General features: G+C 38.1%; 1 protein-coding gene across 1 annotated transcript; it reads right to left on the reverse strand.

The window, feature by feature from the left end:
* Nucleotides 1-901: 901 nt before the first annotated feature.
* Nucleotides 902-12,983, reverse strand: LOC141789523 (atrial natriuretic peptide receptor 2-like). The gene is made up of 23 exons (XM_074668952.1): nt 12,855-12,983; nt 12,146-12,236; nt 11,737-11,869; nt 10,059-10,182; nt 9,598-9,702; nt 8,032-8,134; nt 7,262-7,407; nt 6,911-6,983; nt 6,432-6,576; nt 5,835-5,921; nt 5,560-5,703; nt 5,214-5,335; nt 4,894-5,038; nt 4,634-4,682; nt 4,439-4,546; nt 4,181-4,300; nt 3,871-3,964; nt 3,447-3,534; nt 3,004-3,143; nt 2,708-2,860; nt 2,300-2,398; nt 1,713-1,804; nt 902-1,286 (listed from the first exon to the last, which is right to left on the reverse strand). Exons 1-23 carry the CDS (start codon nt 12,897-12,899, stop codon nt 1,176-1,178), a joined length of 2,517 nt encoding a protein of 838 aa, XP_074525053.1. The 5' UTR covers nt 12,900-12,983; the 3' UTR covers nt 902-1,175.
* Nucleotides 12,984-17,409: the final 4,426 nt, after the last annotated feature.

Here is a 17,409-nt window from a genome sequence, read left to right on the forward strand (position 1 = left end):
GTTGGTTTTGATTTTTGTGCGTAACATTACAGGGATGCCAATTATCAAATAAGCCAGTAATAGTTATTGGCTTCATTGCAGTTTTTGTGAAGTCAGATGACAACCCAAATTTACTACATGTGCAAGGAGCAAGATTTCAAAACATAGAAATTAGAAGTATATGCTGAATTCAACAATGAAGGTCAGTGTACCGCTTTATTTTTATGTCCTTGTATCCACGCAAATGCACACTCAGATGCAAAAATAAATTAATAGACCCCCAACTTAAAGCAACTTTAATGCATGTACACAAATGCAAGATTTTATTAGAAATCACGCTGCACAGTTGATAAGGCCATACATCTACAACATTTAACATGTACAATCTTATTAAAAATTAATAAGTTATTTTTTTCCAGGGAGCAGACTATTTTTATTGAAGGGGAACTAATTCACTGTACTGTGTTCCAACGATTACAGTAAACAAAGAACATGACATAAAATAAATAAGTATTTGCTCTCATGCTGCAGTTTTATGGAACTATGTTCTACTTTGTTCATGCATTCGAAATTTGAAGATTTGAAAAATCAAATAAAGGTTACTTATTTGAAGTCCTAAATCAACTATCCTATGGCATGGAAGATTTATTTTTGGGCAGTGGTTATCCTTTTTACATTTATTTGTCTAAAAAGAAGTGCATCAGGTTAAAAAATGCCTGTGATCAAGAATAAAAATGAAATAAATAATGAAACTGAAAGAGTTTCTCAACTCTGTCAGGTTTCCCTGCATATATATATATATATATATATATATATATATATATATATATATATATATATATATATATATATATATATATATATATATATATTCCTAATGAATTAACCAACAAAATCAATCATTAAATTATATGTTACCTGGTCCTGCACAATCTTGCCTCAAAAAGACTAATTTCGCAATCTTGTTATCACCTCCTCAACAAAGTATTCTGACAAACACTTTCAGACACTTCTCACAGTTTTTGAGTTACCATATGTACATTTAAATCCATGACAGTCTATGTTTCCAGCCTATCACAGAAGCACACTAAGCCTATTGTGTAACTCACTGGACAACATTTTAACTGAACAACACAGAGGCTGAGCAGGTTTCATTATTAGTACAATTATTTTCACATTTTAAAGCCCACTTTTGTCTAATCACTGACTGGTACTGGAACTTCTCTGGACTCAGGTGTTCTCAGCAATGGGTCAGTATGATCCACTCTTTTTGCTTCCAGCCACCATGTCGTCATCTCTCCTTTTCCCTGTTGGACCAAGATTAAGAGAGAGAGTCAGAGTGATAGACAGAGAGGGGAGAGTCATATTGCAGAGCATGTGTCCCTTTGAATTTTAAATAAAGCCATTAGGGTTTGATGAGGGGCCAGAGAGCAGCAGCTGGGGCCACCTATAAAGATATCACAAGTGTCAGCAGTGCTGCCCTTCCCCTCTGGGAATGAGGAGTAAACCCCTCCCCCATATCACACTGGCAACACCCAAAAATGAGGTCTTGGGTTTCAATGTGAAAAGAAGCAATGAACTGGACAACACAAGACTTCCCTGACAAAAAAAGAACAAATACCAGACACACCCAGTATTTTTTTCTTCCTTTTGAATTGCCTGTGATCCTTTCTTCACTCAAGCAACATATCTCATTTTTCTCTAACACAAATAAGCTTTAATATTTCTATTACCTTAACATTAAGAGTCCCTCTGCATGTAAGAACGTAGCCTCTGAGTGTGTGCAGTAAGTCAGCTGTGGCACCACTCACTTGGATCTTCAGGGCTGTGAACATAAGTATGAACACCTTTGATTTAACAATAATTTGGATCAGTTTAGCAAGTCTTTAAGTAAGTTAGAAAGATGGCATTGATCTGATCGTCTAACGAATACTGTATATGTCATGATATTTCACTTTTTTAGTTTGATCAATTGTGTATTAACCTTCAAGGTCTTCTTTATTGAGATTAAAATCTGGGTCTAGAGTTACTCTGTGCTTTTCCATTGTCCCCCCAGCTTAACACTGAGGATTAAGTGCTTGGTGAGAACACTGTCCCTTCTTTGTGCTGTAACTCCCCTGTGTTGTATTGCTTTAACTCAGACAATCCTGTTTGCCACAATAGCAGCAGAGCTATAACAGGCCAAAGGCAAACTGTTGCATCAATCCTGTACAATATTGAGTACAACGGGAACCCCATCTAACCTGAGACCTTCTGACACCAATCCTTCCTCTTTGGGATCTTAATTGGATAAATGGCAGCATGCCTAATCCTTCTGTACCTTCACTGGTTGATTCCATTCGTGACGCTGTGTTGACAGTGTCCCCAAATAGACAGTAGCGAGGCATCTTGGTGCCAACCACACCGGCCACCACAGGTCCTGGCAGAGGAAGAAGCGGTGATTTCATCATTATAAGTGGAGGGGCAGTGGAGGTAATTTGACTGGCTGACACATTATCGTACAAATTACAGTGAACACTTTCAGACTCTTCAAACTTTTAATTGTGAATAGAATATTTTGAAAAAAAATGTGTCAAAGGTGATAGCTTTGCATCTGTCTGAAAGTAAATACACTTCTTTCAAAGCACAATCTGAGTGCGATCTCTTCCACAAATGTGTTTTTTATTTTGTTAAATTTTATTCTAATTTTTGTGTTTGACCCTGGATACAGATGACATTTCCTGAGTACCTGAATGAATGCCAGCCCGTATTTTCAGCTGCGTGTTGGGTTTGTGAGGAATCTTGAAACTGTGGCACACACTGACCAAATCAAGAGCCATGCTGGCTATCTCTCCTGCGTGATTGATGCCATTTTCTTTGGGAACCCCTGAGACCACCATGTCTGCAAGGCAAAGAGGAAAAACACTGAGGAAAAAGATGTCCTATTGCAAAAGCAAAGGTAGCATTTTACAGAAGTTAATCTTAATAAAAATTCACTTTTGAAAATGAACAGAAAAATGAATTAAGTTGTTGACCCTCACTTACATGCATCACCTATTGTTTCAACTTTGTAGACATCATAGTTGTCAATAATGTCATCAAAAGTAGTGTAGAGCTGGTTAAGGAAGTTCACAACTTGGTAGGGAGTGCTGGCACCAGAAAGCTGAGTAAAGCCAACAATATCACTGTCGAAGAGGAGGAATCCAGTGTTACACATCAAGTCAGTTCACTTTGATCGATTCAAAGTTTTAGAGTTCAGGATTGTTTTCAGGGGGCAAATGACTGGATAATAGTACAGTATCAATCAATCAAACAGAAACGTTTTTGTTACAATAAAATTAAAGCCGCATCTATCTATTTACTTCAAAGGTAGAGCATGCTTTTTAGGAACAAGTTGCATGAGGCACATCAAGGCTTATCACAGTTTCCGACACATATATGTTTTTTAAATTCAATGTACATTTCAATTAACAAACATGCTTTAAAACCTGAAGTAGACGGTAGCGTTGGAGAAGCTCTGAGCCTCAGCTGTTCGGCCTTGCCTGAGGTCATCAGCCACAGGTTTGGGTAACATACCTGCACAGGGAGAATTTGACAGCTGAGAGGCAGTAGGCTGTGGATGTGATACTTCTGCACCACTAGATGGCAGTGAGTGAATTTTGTTTTGTTCCGTAAGTCTTCAAATGTTGCACCAAACAGAAAAAAAAAACAGAAACTACTCCACCCATAGCTACTTTAGATCTATATGGTAAAAACATAATGTGGATAACAAACATTTGTGTGCATAGTGTTATCTCTTCAACTCACCAAGACAAATCTATAAGCAAAGAAGGGTAGAGGCCTGCTTGAAAAATAATTATACAAATAAAGAATGTGTTCCACACATAACCTCACATTGCCCTCCTGACTTACTGTATAACAACCTATCTGTCTTCTGTTTCTCTTGAAGGAGGTCCTGTGTTCTCTCAGCAACTATGGCCTCCAAATGTTTGCTGTACTTTTCCATCTGCAATGACGAAACAGTGTCACAAGTATCCAAGAGGCACTGATTGCACCTTAGATTCTCATCTTATGCTGCCATCTCGGTGATGTTATTGAATTTATATGATGCAACATTATAGTTTGTGTATTTTCAATATTAAGGGGTTTTTTATATTCAAACCTGTGTTTATAATTTTGCACCAAACACAATTAATTTGATCATAATTTGGTGCTTTATTACCAGGTTCATCATCATGTCAACTGGGCTGACTTTGTGTGGGTTCATTTTGTCCAGCATCTTCTTCACCTGCTCAAACGTGGGTCTTGTGGTGACATTATGACACCAGCACTTCTTGATAAGCTGCCCAAGAGATCCAGAGAGGAGAAAAACAGAATGATTCAAATGATACACCACGATGCTACTATGTCGTTTGTAAGTTATGTTATTCAGTGAGTCGCTGCCTTAACGATAGTTCCAACATATCCTCATGGGACGGACCTCACAGTAGTCTCCCTGGCTGGGACAGTCAGTGTCCGCTTTCCCTGCTTTAAGTTCGGGCAGAGGAGGGCGCCACATGACATCCATCCTTACTCCCTCAGCCTGGTCCTGTTTAAGAGGAGCACTATAGTTACAAACACAGAGATCAAAGGGAAGCTGAAGGTTGTAATCTGCAGAGTGGGATGTCAGACTCACTGAAATTAGGTCAGAGCGAGTTGCAATCTCAACCAGAATCATGGAGTAGCTGGAGCGAGGAGAGAAAATGTAGGAAAAGGGTTTTATTCACCCTCTGTTTTCAAGTGCAGGTACCTTCATTTAAAAGCAACACTTTATAAAATGTGAGTTTATGTTCAAAGATGACTGCCAACCTATCTTGCCAACGTGCAACCTTTAATTCAACCAACCTGTTTTACATGGAATAAAACCTTTTTTTTTTTTTAAATGCTGTATCCTACCTGTAAACATCTGCTGCTGGAGTCATATTGGAGCTGCTGCCCAGCAAGATCTCCGGAGCACAGTATATACGATTTACATCCCCACAGTTGAAGCCATTACTTACAACATCAAAGTCTTCCCTTCTGTAGGCTGTAAGTCCATAATCTGAGGATCAACACGTAGAAAACATGTGAGAATGTTGTTGCAGAAAACAATTCTCTAAGAAGACATTATTTTTCTTGTTGTTCTGTTCGTATCTTAATTTGCAGAAACAACAATAATTACAGTTTCATGAACAGGCAGTAGATTAATGTTGTGTTACAAGATTACATTTTGTTACCTGAGATTTTGCACACCCAGCGGTCATCAATGACACAGTTTCTGGAGTGAAGTCTCCCATGAAACACTTTGTGCTGATGGAGGTAAGACATCCCACGGGCGACATCTGTTGCAAAGGACAGTCTAAAGAAGAAGGAAATAAGTTCAGTGGCATAACTTCATGCCACATTCTCTCTACAATCATAAACCACTGTAACCTACAGTAAAAAAGTTCAATCATAAGCAAAAAAAAAAAGTGCATGCTAAGTTCAATTCAAGGATATAAATCTGATTTTTTTGTTTTGTTTTTTGTATTCAATGATAATAGAAATTAGCCAGTGGAAGAAAAATGTGTAAACCTTTCTGACCTGAAGCCCCAGTTGATGGGGATGTCATCATTGAGCAGTACGTCAGACAGGCTTCCTTTGGGGCAGTGCTCCGTGATAATACTGACGTAAGGGACCTCAACAGAACCACCAATGAATTTGCACAGATTGGGGTGGTCTAGTTGTCTACAGCCAACACAAAATAACACAATTACACACAAGTCATTGAGGGTTTTTTTCATCCTTTTACCTAAAATGGGAATTTATATAGTCAGAAAAAGGTTTTTATTCCTCTTAATTTTTGGTCACTTCCTCACCTTACTTCTTTCACTTCCTTCCTGATGGTTTTAGAAAGGGTGAAATGTTTATTCTGGATGTGTTTCACTGCCACAGTTCTCCCGTCACTGAAAGACAGACAGTTTGTGTCACCCGTGAATAAAGCTGATTTTGTCCACACATTGAGATTATCATAAAAATATCATCCAGCTCTCTTACCAGTTTCAAATGTTTCACTCATGAATCTTTATTGTGGTATTTTTTTGTTGTTGTTGTTTTTGTTTTTCAGTTTTTTTTCTACAGCGGGTGAATCACTGTCTGCTGCTTGCCTGGTGGCAGGAGTTTCAGGAACTACAATTTATCATAAAGACACATCAAATTTAACGCTGATGGGCTTATAAGCTGTCAAAGATACTTATCTAAGCTTATTTCATAATCAGTTAAAACATTCTGACCGGAGCCTCAGTCTTCAAATGTATCGATTTTAATTGGAAATATTAGTGTTTCCCATGTTTTATTCCTAAGCATAGGAGTAGATAACAGAGGCATTGAGTCAAGATGAAACCATAAAAAAATCACATCATTCTACCTGTGAGTGTTTCTGATCAACATTCACACTAAATCAAAGTATTTCTCACTAGATGCCAGGTTGGATGAAGCCTGGTTTGATGGAGGTGTTGACTCCAGTACATATGGTCACATCAGTGGTTCGACTGATGCTCGAGTTACTCTTGAAGCGTTGCGGGCTTGTGGTGCTGCCAACGCCAATGTAACACACTCTGCCTGCAGGCGGATACAGGTTATGAGTAATGTGTGGAAAATCCTCTGTTGAGATGTAACAGAAGTAGTATTCTGGCAATGGACATGACTTTAAAAAGGTTAAATACATGGTTTACTCTAAGGTGCAGAAGGTATAAATAACAACTCCTCTAAAATACTTTATAACTCGTGAATACTGATCATGTAATACCAATAAATATAAAAGCTTATGGCAAATACATCACTAGAGTTTACTCTTGTTACTTTAAGGTGAAGTAGCACATATCAAATGGATGCATCATGTGTTATGATCTGATTTAAAATGGGGTTTTTTTAATTGTAACATAAGACATTTTACCAAATATGATGTCCTTGTAGTTAATGATCCAACTTTCATCCCAAAGCATCTTCTGTTTCTGGTACTGGAGCCACTACAGAGAGCAGATTAGATAGACATCAGGAAATGGAGAGAGAGTGGTAGAAAACACCAGTGTTTGAAAAAAAAAAAAAAAAAAAGTTCATGAACTTGCTTTGTTAAATGATGAAGTCCAAAATATCCATGTGTATAAATGTAATTCCAAGCCATAAACACACATTTGGGTGGGCATCGTGTGTGTGTGTGTGTGTGTGTGTGTGTGTGTGTGTGTGTGTGTGTGTGTGTGTGTGTGTGTGTGTGTGTGTGTGTGTGTGTGTGTGTGTACAAACTGACCACCATGGTGAGGATGAATCCGCTGCTGAAGAGAGCCACAGGGAGCCCGATGGCCACCTTGATAGCAATGGACATTGGGCAGATCCCACAGTCTGCAGGGCAGTTCAGACAGGTCTCCTCCAGTTCACAAACATCATCCCCACACACTGGAACATATGGAGAAGTTTTACATTTTAGCTTTCAGCTATCTAAATTCAGAAACACATCAAGTACGCAGAGTTTTTGCTTCACCAGAAAAGCCCCAATGTGGAACCCAATGATGTCCTGCTGACTCAAAATTTTGTCTTACAGTAAACTTCAATAAGTACTTTTGCTAGTTTTAGACAGAAATGTCAATTTATGACAGGCCTCAAGGCATTTTCAGAAGCATTAGATCATTAATTACTTCATTCTAATTTTGTTTTGTCTTCTTAGGCTGCAGAGTGTATCCAACTTAAGTTTTTGATATAATCCAATGAATTTAAGAGAACTGTACTGAAGTATGGAACTGGCTTAATCAAATGTGATTTATACAAAGGCTAGAAGCTGACAATATTTTTGAGGAGAAGCTACAATTAGACATTAACATGTTGCAATCTTTCTTTCAGAATTTTATTTGCTAAAATTCTTACTTGTAAGTAAAAGTTAACGCTTGGATTGTACTGAAAGTTGACACACAACTTGACCTTTCCCCTAATGCCTCCATACAGGTTCAGAAGGTAAACAAGCCTGCTCGGCACAAACTAAAGAATCCAGCATATCAACAACTTAAAGCGCGCAAGCAAACTGACCTTGAGCGCTGACAACAAGCACTTTGGCCTCCAGGGCTGCGTGCATCTGTCCTATTTTAATATGAGCGATGACTGAGGTGACTCCAACATGGATCAGCACCACCTAAATGAGAAAACACAACAAGAGAAATCAAAGTTCTGCTGAAGAAGAATGAAGGTAAGTTTTTAGAGTGCATCAGTGGGAGCTGGTGACCTCTGACCCCAGTGTGACCGCTTCCCTAGTACACTTAGGTGTGTTCACTGTTATCTTTGCTATATCTTTATCTTTACTGAGCTCTGAGGGCAGAGAAGATTGAGAGCATGCCCTCTTTCAACTAGGTCCATCAAAACAGGTTAATGTTTCTGAAAAGTTAAGGCTGTGATAGAATGTGACAGAATAAGAACCCCTACTTGTTTCCAAAGGTAAGTGCTCCAGTGGTTTGTACATCCAGCTTACAGCAAAGGGCTCTGGGTTTAAATGCCCTCCACGGTTCAAAACCAGAGTTATGTTCGAGTAATAACAACTGAGACACTCAATGCTACACAACTGAAGGGCAGAAAAATAGTGCCCTTGAAGCAAGGCAGTTTAGAGGATAAGGCTGCCCCATGTATCAGTCACAGCCTTCACACACTACTATGATAACAACTTGTACCTAAAGTACAGTCAAAATCCCTGCTCTGGAGCTGTCATTATCCGTTACATCCAAGTTACAATTATGCAAAAGTATAATCATTCAAAATATCCATTGAGCCTACATCATGTAGAGTGAATGGATTTAAATCCTGCCTCGTGTACCAAAGACTGACTTCAACTGCAGATCTTCCTTCAGGGTTTGAAACAAACTCTTAAAATAACGTAATGTACAAAAGATAAGTTTGAAGTCCTGAAAAGCCTAGTGAAGCGGATTGTGAGCCCTGTGGTTTCATGGAATGAGCTTGTGCGCTCAATCCTACACTGTTCCTCTTTGTGTAGTGCCTAAAAGTACTGGCTTCAGTCCCGCAGAAGTTTAGACTATGATTGTAAAGTACCATGGTGTGCTGGAAAATGAATGAACTCAAACAAGTGTGGCGGTTTGCGCCGCTGTCCCACAGCAAGATGATTCTGGGTGTGAACCCTGGTTGTGGCCTTCCTATGTGAAGACATTTAAAGCTTCCTTCCTATAGAACAGACCACGCTTTCAATTCTCAATGATGCACTTGATGTTTTTAAAGCCTGACAACAAAGTCTTGTAAAGCTGCACACTTTGTTGTACTACTTCTACTACTTTGTTGTAGTTTGTACCATTACTTCACAGCAACATGGTGACTTGATCTTTCACATTATAATTACTTACACCATTTAAATGTATTTGTAGCATGATTAATATGATCGGTCTTTGCTAAAATACACAGCTAAATGTTTGCCTGAGCTTATGGTCAGTTCCTCTTGGGAAGAAATATTTAAAACTAAAGTCAATCATTGCAGAGTCTCACTAACAATTGTATTAATTCAATATAGGACTGTAAATGAAAACTACATATGTTACCCAAACTTCAACATCAATGAAGTTAAAACCCATTCTGGTTTTGTATTAGTGGGTTTCTTACTTTTGAAGTCCAGTATTTCTGGGTCATCTTGCCAGCTTGAGACGCGGTATGAGTCACTATTTTACCATCATCAGGGATCCACGGGCCACAAATTCCACCTCCTTTCTGTTTAGAGACAACAAATGAATTTGATCTAATTCGAAATGTGCTTTTTCATCAGCCCCAAAGTCATAATCATAAAAATGAGGCACAAAGATGAGTTGCTGTTTTGGGGTTGGCTCAAGAGTAAACAAAAACTCTGATTATGTATCACTTTATCGAGCAGATTAAAGGACCCCTGAGATGGACACTTCACAAACCCCATGTATAACAGAACAATTCTGGCACAATCTTAAGTTAATCTTTGACAGAATGTAAGTTTATGTTTTCTTTTTGTGAGGGGAGAAGAAGAAGATGGCAACATGGGCTGTATTCAGCTAGACAGTAACAATCTACTGATCAACTCACTGCTGTGTACTCACCATGAGACCAAGAGGACAGGAGTGGATGTTGGCGTGATACACACAGCAGTTTGTTTCATCTGCGTTGTTCCAGTTTGTTGGACACTCATGTTCATGGCAGAACCTCTTTGCTTCTGATGCATTACTGGATGGGAATATGGGTTGGTGGATCAAAACAAAAAAAAAAAATCCATGGCAGCCGAGGATGCTGTTCTATGTTATTGTTAGTTGAATGTTTCTTGGAAGAGATGACACTGAAATATATCTTCCCCTTGGAGAGTAATAAAGTATTTCTGATTCTGATTTCTGATAGCATTGCCTAAGTCAAAAAAGTCAAAGTAAAAAAAAGTTTTATTTTTGTTGAAGAAATAAAATTATAAATAAATAAATATATTTAAAAATAAAAATAAATAAATAAATAAATAAATAAATAAATAAATAAATAAATAAATAAATACATAAAAATAAAATAAAATAAAATAAAACAAAATAAAATAAAATAAAATAAAATAAAATAAAATAAAATAAAATAAGATTAAATAAAATAAAATAACAGTATAAAGGTTTGTTTTTTCTTCTTTTCTGAAAACTCTGAAATAAGATTTGGGCAATATTGCTATTGGGCTAACATATTGTTGTTTTTCTAAAGCCTGAACTTCAAATCAAAACTGTTTTAGCTTTAATCGGAAAATTATTTGGTTCTAATGTAGATATTTACACCTAAATCAATATCAATACCATGACAATAACATCATTTCTAAACTTATAGTGGTGGAGCTGTAAGTCAGCACATATAGGCATTTCTGGTTCCAGCCATGGCCCTTTGCTGCATGTCTTTCCCCTCTTTACCCCCCACAATTCTTGTCTCTAAGCTGTCAAAGATAAGAAACTCAACATTAAAACTTCAATTCAAAATGAAATGGACAACCACAGCTATCCCAAGTGAAGCCAGAACGTGTAGAGATTGACAGGCTCCAACACAGGTCTTAAAGCCGGCATTAAATTGAAATAAATGTAATTTTAGCTAGATCTTGCAGAGTAAAATTACGAGTTACGTTTTGATTACTTAAGTAGAAAAAATTAAAATTAAAATAAGAAATAAAAAAGATTAAAATGGTGGATTGACCGCTTGCTTTATGTCTGTGGCAATTCAAACCAGATTAGCGGAGTGTAAGAGGAACAGCAAGGAAAAAAAGATCAAACATACACACGCACAAGTCACTGAATTTACCACAATCTTGTGTTTACAATCCAAAATGTCATAAGAATCTGTTACCTTTTATTGTTTTGTTTTTTTGTTTGTTGGTTTGTTTTTTGTAGGTTTTTTTTGTTAAGTTTTGTTGTTTTTTTTGTTTTTCAGGGTTTTATGCTTTTATCCAGATAGGACAGTGGATAGAGCAAGAAAACAACAAGGAAAAGGACATTAGGGTAGACCTTGGCAGCTTGGGGGTTAAGTGGCATACTGGGTAGCATACAGCTACTTCGCCAAACACTGGCTGTTGAATCATTCAGTATTAAAAAAAACACAAACAGGTTACTTAATCTGGGCTAAACAGTTTTTTTGCTACATCTTTGGCCACGTTGTGTGTATTTCAGTTGTCATCAGTTTGCAGCAACCTTCTGTGGTCACATGAATTTGCTGCATGTGTGTGGGCACGGCCAGCGCTTCAGATTCCAGGTGTTGATGTAACACACTCACCTGAACTGGAAAATCTTGTTCCTTACTGTGTACTCATAGAAGGAATCCGAGGCCGTCACCGTGTATGAGACGTTGAACTCTTCCCCGTTTGTCGCCTTTTCTGGAGGACGCTGGACCCACGCCATTTCCAGACCTGTGACAACAGATAGCACATGCCACCCGAACACACAAAGACTCATTGGACATATGTATGCATGCTCTGTATTTGTAAATAATGCCGTTGAGTCCCTCATACAAAGTCACAATAATAAATCCTGGACAAACACTGATTCTTTGCTTTGCAGATGCATAAGTACAAAGACACATTTTTGCTAGCACAAATCCTTTCTACCAACTCATGATCAGCTGTTTCAGTTGCGATGAATCAATCAAGCAAACAGAGTGTTTTAAAAAAAAAGCCAGGACTTACCACCACAGCTGATCATATTGGAGTCATTGGGATTGCTAATTGGCCAACAGTCATACTCTGTGTTGGCCAGATCATGCCAGCTTTTTACTCCCTGCAAGAGAGACATCAAATTTTACACTACAAGGCATTTCAAGGAGTGTGTAAACAGATTTTTGAGGAGCAAAAGCGTAAGTTATTTCATTTGTAGTAGTTACAGAAACATGTGCATGACTGAAACACACAACCAAACACTTAATGGTGAAAAAAGAAAGCAACAGCAGCTGACATTAGTGAGCACAACAGTGATGAACTCTAAGTTAGAATCCCTGTAAATGTCTTATTGATGGTGAATTGTTTTGTATCAAGACAATAAGCCCTGTTTAAAGGCAGAAAAGAACCCAGATATAGAGAAACAACACAAGTCCATGACCACATGCCTGCAGCAACAAGTGTTTCTGACAAGACAACAAAGACAAGGGTGTTCCTCGGCAGCAATAAATGAAAACGTTAATATAAAACACCACGTTTCCACAACAGTTTATTTTCTGTTCTCCATTTCATACAATTCTAAGTGGCTGCATGTGTCCATGCCCTCTTTAGGCTTCATTGTACAGCTCATTAACATGTTAGCTTTAAACAGCAGTAGCTTTAGGCTCATGTGTTGTCTCTCAAATGTAGTGTATGCTAGTGTTTAAATATTTGTTAAATACTGTATGATGCAAAAACTTACCAGCAGGAAACACAAGTAGATGCATGCTGCTGTCCGTAGAGCCATGAGGAGATTTGCTGCTGTGGTCAGCCTCGCTCTGGATTAAGTGGGTAGATGAAAGACCAGATGCAATGTGTGTGTCTGTGTATGTGTGCATGTGTATGGTGTCACCTCGACAAAGCTAAAGGACCCCCCTCCCTAGATTTTTTTTCTTTTTTTCATTCATGACCTCAGACTTGTTCCAATCAGCAGAAGAGGCTCTTCAATCACAGTCTGATCAAGTGCTCATTCACAAGGTGCTTCAGCTTCATCTTCACTGTCCTCCAGGTCAGAATCACCCAAAGGTCTCCACTGCCCCTTTCCAGACCATTAAGACATGGTTTCTACTTATAGTTTTCTGCCTGACTGTTCTTCATCCATTATCTTTTACCACTTGCCCTTTTGGGGAGCCCACACCAGCTGTCATGGGGCACAAGGCAGGGTACCTGAACAGGTCGCAAGTCTGTGGGCCATTAGTCACAGGGCTAACACATAAAAAAATACAACCCTTCATACACACACTTACACTTACAGGTAAACCTTCTTGCTGTGATTCATCAGTGCTTACCACTGAGCTACCATGCTTCCTCATCCACTCAATATGTATGAAATTTATCTCTATAGCTTAAAAAAAAGTTTCATATTTGCTTACATTTCCTTAACATTCAACTCTGTAGGCATGGTGATGTGAAAGTGTGATGTTAATACACTTGATTTACTATGTTTTAAGGCCCCAAATTATAATGCATTAATGGTTCTGATTTCCTCAAAGACATGAACATTAGGCAACATGAGGTATGAGTGTTAGACTGGGTCATTTTTCAGCAGTCAACAGTGCAATTCTGTAGGAATACCCAAATGATCAGTGAAGCTGAATGTGCATCCTTTGATTTCTGTGTTCACTGACAAACATGCTACTAAAAAAGGTTTCCAGTAACTTTCCTTGTTTTTGTTTGAAGAAATTCCAGGGTATCAGCTTAAGATTGACAATGCTGATTTAAGTATGACAGCAAACATTAATCATAAGTCACTTTTATTACTATTCAAATTACACCGTATGACCTCTTGCCTATGTTCATAAGCTGTAAGAGCTGTATAACTGCAAAAAAACAACAAAGAAAACAGAGAACAAAGTTAATATCTGTAAGGATATTATATATGACACAGATCAAACACTGAAGCAGGGATTGATGTTTAGTGATACTTTTTAGGCGAAACCAGTCAATCCTGATTTAACTTCAAACTTGCTCTGTCTACAAGTCTTTGCCCTTACAGCACAACGGATAATTATCTAACATCAAACATGCTGCGTACTGAGGAACATTTCCCTGCTCTGCTTTACATCTGTTTGCACCAAAATTAAGACTGTACCAAAAGACTGAATTTCTCAACATCTGTGGAATTTAATTGACTTTTTAAGAATGCATAATTACAGCACAGCTGCAGAAAAAGGGCCTGCCATACCACACCGTTTACAGCTTGTGTTTTTAGAAAAGTAGAAGGCAGCAGTCACAGAAAGCCTGCAGAGGACGAAACAGAGGATGTTCAGTACTCTATAATGCAAACATGTTCTCAGTGAGAAGCCTGATGACTTAAACTGAGTCACACCGTGACTTTAAACGTAAACTTAATCTACTTTAGTACTTTACTATGAGAAAAAAAACATGCAGTGTTGAACTTTGTCTTCAGCTGCAGAGGATGCTGGTAATTTACTGTGGAGTAAACCTTGGGTGGGATTTTATTGCGCGGAAGGAAAAAAAAACACCATTAGGACGTTTTAAAAGAAGGATATTCAGAAAAGAGGGGTGAGAAAAAAGTGCTGTGGTTTTGTGGTGGCAAAGAGTGAAAGGTTATAAACAATTGGCTTACGCTATAAGCACATAAAACTTGGTAAATTAGAGGGGAGAATTAAAGCTTTAACAGGACCCAAAAGGCTTTTTGAGGAGAACAGAGGAACTGAATGCATATAATACAGTATTAGAATTAAAGTACTGTGATTTACCACTAGATGAACAAAATGTGCAGTTAAACACAAACTGGAGATCAATGGGAGATACATTCAATTCAGAGTATTTTTCTTATTTTTTATACAGTACTTATTTACTAGTGTAAGCACTTTGCTTTCTGATTTACAGCATGACTTTTTCCCCTCTCTAAAGGCAACTCCATTTTTCTTAATCTCTTTAGCCACTTTATAAAAATAGACTGAATGGAAACCAAAGAGCATCCATTAATTGGGCTGAAAGGAGCAAATCAAGCTGAAGTGGCAGCTCTGGAGCACCAGAAATCTCAGGCAACAGTGCTTCATCATCTGAAGAGTCAGACCCAGACAGTAATTGTGTTTGATAAAATGTTGGAATGAGTTTTACCGGTCTGTGACGATTATTTTATGACAAAGCAGGTGACAGTCCTGCTCGGTCAAACAGGATTTACAGGCAGTCTTTTTGGTTTGGCTAATGTGGGTGCCAAGTGGGTGGTGTGAGCTTAATTTAAGTGCTGTGAGTTGAGGCTCTGCTTCAAGCTAACATCAAAATGCTAAAGACCCTCACACTGACTGTGTCAACATAACCAAATTTAGGAGTTAGTGTTTTAAAAGTCTTTCTTAATATTTTTTTTCTTTATGCCTTATTATTGATGCAGTATCTTTGAGGGTATGAGCAGTTGCAGAATAGGAAATGGGAAAGTCGTACATGGGGCGCACAGTTTAACCGATAAGCCAAACCAGCCCCTCAGAATTTCAGGCTTAATGTTAATTTATCTGTAAGATTCTACTTAAAAGAATATTTTTCTCGATATCAAGTTGGGATTTTTCATGTATAACAAGTTCTTTTTTTTTCTTTTTTCTTTTGTATATGCAGGGATTTAACTTTAACCTTATGTTCATGTTGCAGGTCATATTTCTACATTTTTACTGCTACACATGTTGTAATGGCTAAGTGTTTTACCAGTTAAAAAACAACCTTAGACTATCTAATATATAGTCGTAGTTTGGGTCATGTCACTTATCTGTTCTTGATACAGAATAATGAATCATTTTGCCTGCAGAGGCCTCTCGCTGGCTCAAAAGGCAGGCTTTGAGTCTCCTCACTAATAGCTACAGGGTACCAGACCTGTCAGTCACATGAGCTGCACCTCTGACTGGACAAACTCATGATCTAAGGCTCTCGTACCCCTTGTACGGTGTGTGCCGACAATGAAATTAGCTTTTTAGACCCAAGCCATTTTTTTAAACCAGACTGTAGGATTTTTTTTTTAAGATGTAAAAGTCTGGGTTTTTTGGCTTGGTGTGTGTATGGTTTCCTGTCTCTCTGCAGACAGCCTCTATTGAACTGTCAACGAGCTGCAACTTTCAGCACTTCTGCACAGGCTTCATATGTTTAACCTGGATATTGCCCCTTGGGAACAACTTGAAACTAACAGGTGCATCTTTATGTTCAACTGAGGCAAATGATACCATAAGCAGCAAGAGTAATTAGCATCAGAGGTTATACTGTAGGCACTGGACGGAGTGATTCACTGGCTGCTCCTCAAACATCTTCAATGAGTAATATTTTTGACTGTCAAAAGAAAGAACATTACCTTTTCCAAATGTAGTGAAGCCCATCAAGCCCCAAACAAAGAGAAATATGACAGCAACCAGTTAGGTCAGACTACAAATCATCACTCAAAACATAAAAAAACAGGTTTAATTACAGCAAAGGCAATATAAATACTGTACAGCAAAGTAAAAAGGAGTCACTTAAACCCTGTGAATGATTAAGCGATGGAGTTGTGAGAGCAGCCTGGGAGGGCGGCGGGAAGCTAGAGTGAGTGTGTGTGTGAGAGACTGCTGTAGGTCCAGTCTTTTCAGTCATATCCTCTTGGGTAAGCTGAACCTCAAGCAGGAATCCAGTGTGTTGCAACATCATTTTACAACCCCTACACTTTCAGGTGAGCAGTTGTGTCTACACAGAAAACTCATATGGTGATTTGAAGTGGATAAGCTTCACTTGAACAAAGGAAAACAAGTTTATCTTCACAAGGTGCTGCAGGCTAGAGTCCTCTATTTGTTTTAGTGAAGGGACATAACACTCTGGAGGGGACGAGAAAGGAGTGACTGTTTTCTCGGGACAAACCTGCTTCCAACAAAATGAAAGCAGGAGGAGGTTTTCCAAACTAAACAAAAACACGGTAAATGTAATGTCAAACAGTCAAAATAACTTCATCTTTTCTTTAAAGTCTCTAATAAGATGTACAAGTGTATATATGAAACAGTATTTTTGATTATTATGATTATTTAGTTTAAAAACTGACAGTTTCAAAGTATCAGACAATGAACAAGTTGTATTTCTATTCTGGATCAGCCCTTTCAGTATTGCTGTGTAAAGCTACACAGGAAGTTCATTGAAGGGATAATTCATTAAGATGTGCATAAGTTACTGTCAGAGTAGTGAACTTTGTATGGATTACACACACTGCAAAAACTGAAATCTTATCAAGTGTTTTTGTCTTATTTTCAGTAGAAAATTCCTTTTTAGACTCAATATGAGCCAAATTC

This window comes from Halichoeres trimaculatus, unplaced genomic scaffold (assembly GCF_033239565.1).
Source record: "Halichoeres trimaculatus isolate MK-OKI-2021-1 unplaced genomic scaffold, fHalTri1.1 fHalTri1_scaffold_4, whole genome shotgun sequence".
NCBI lineage: Eukaryota > Metazoa > Chordata > Actinopteri > Labriformes > Labridae > Halichoeres > Halichoeres trimaculatus.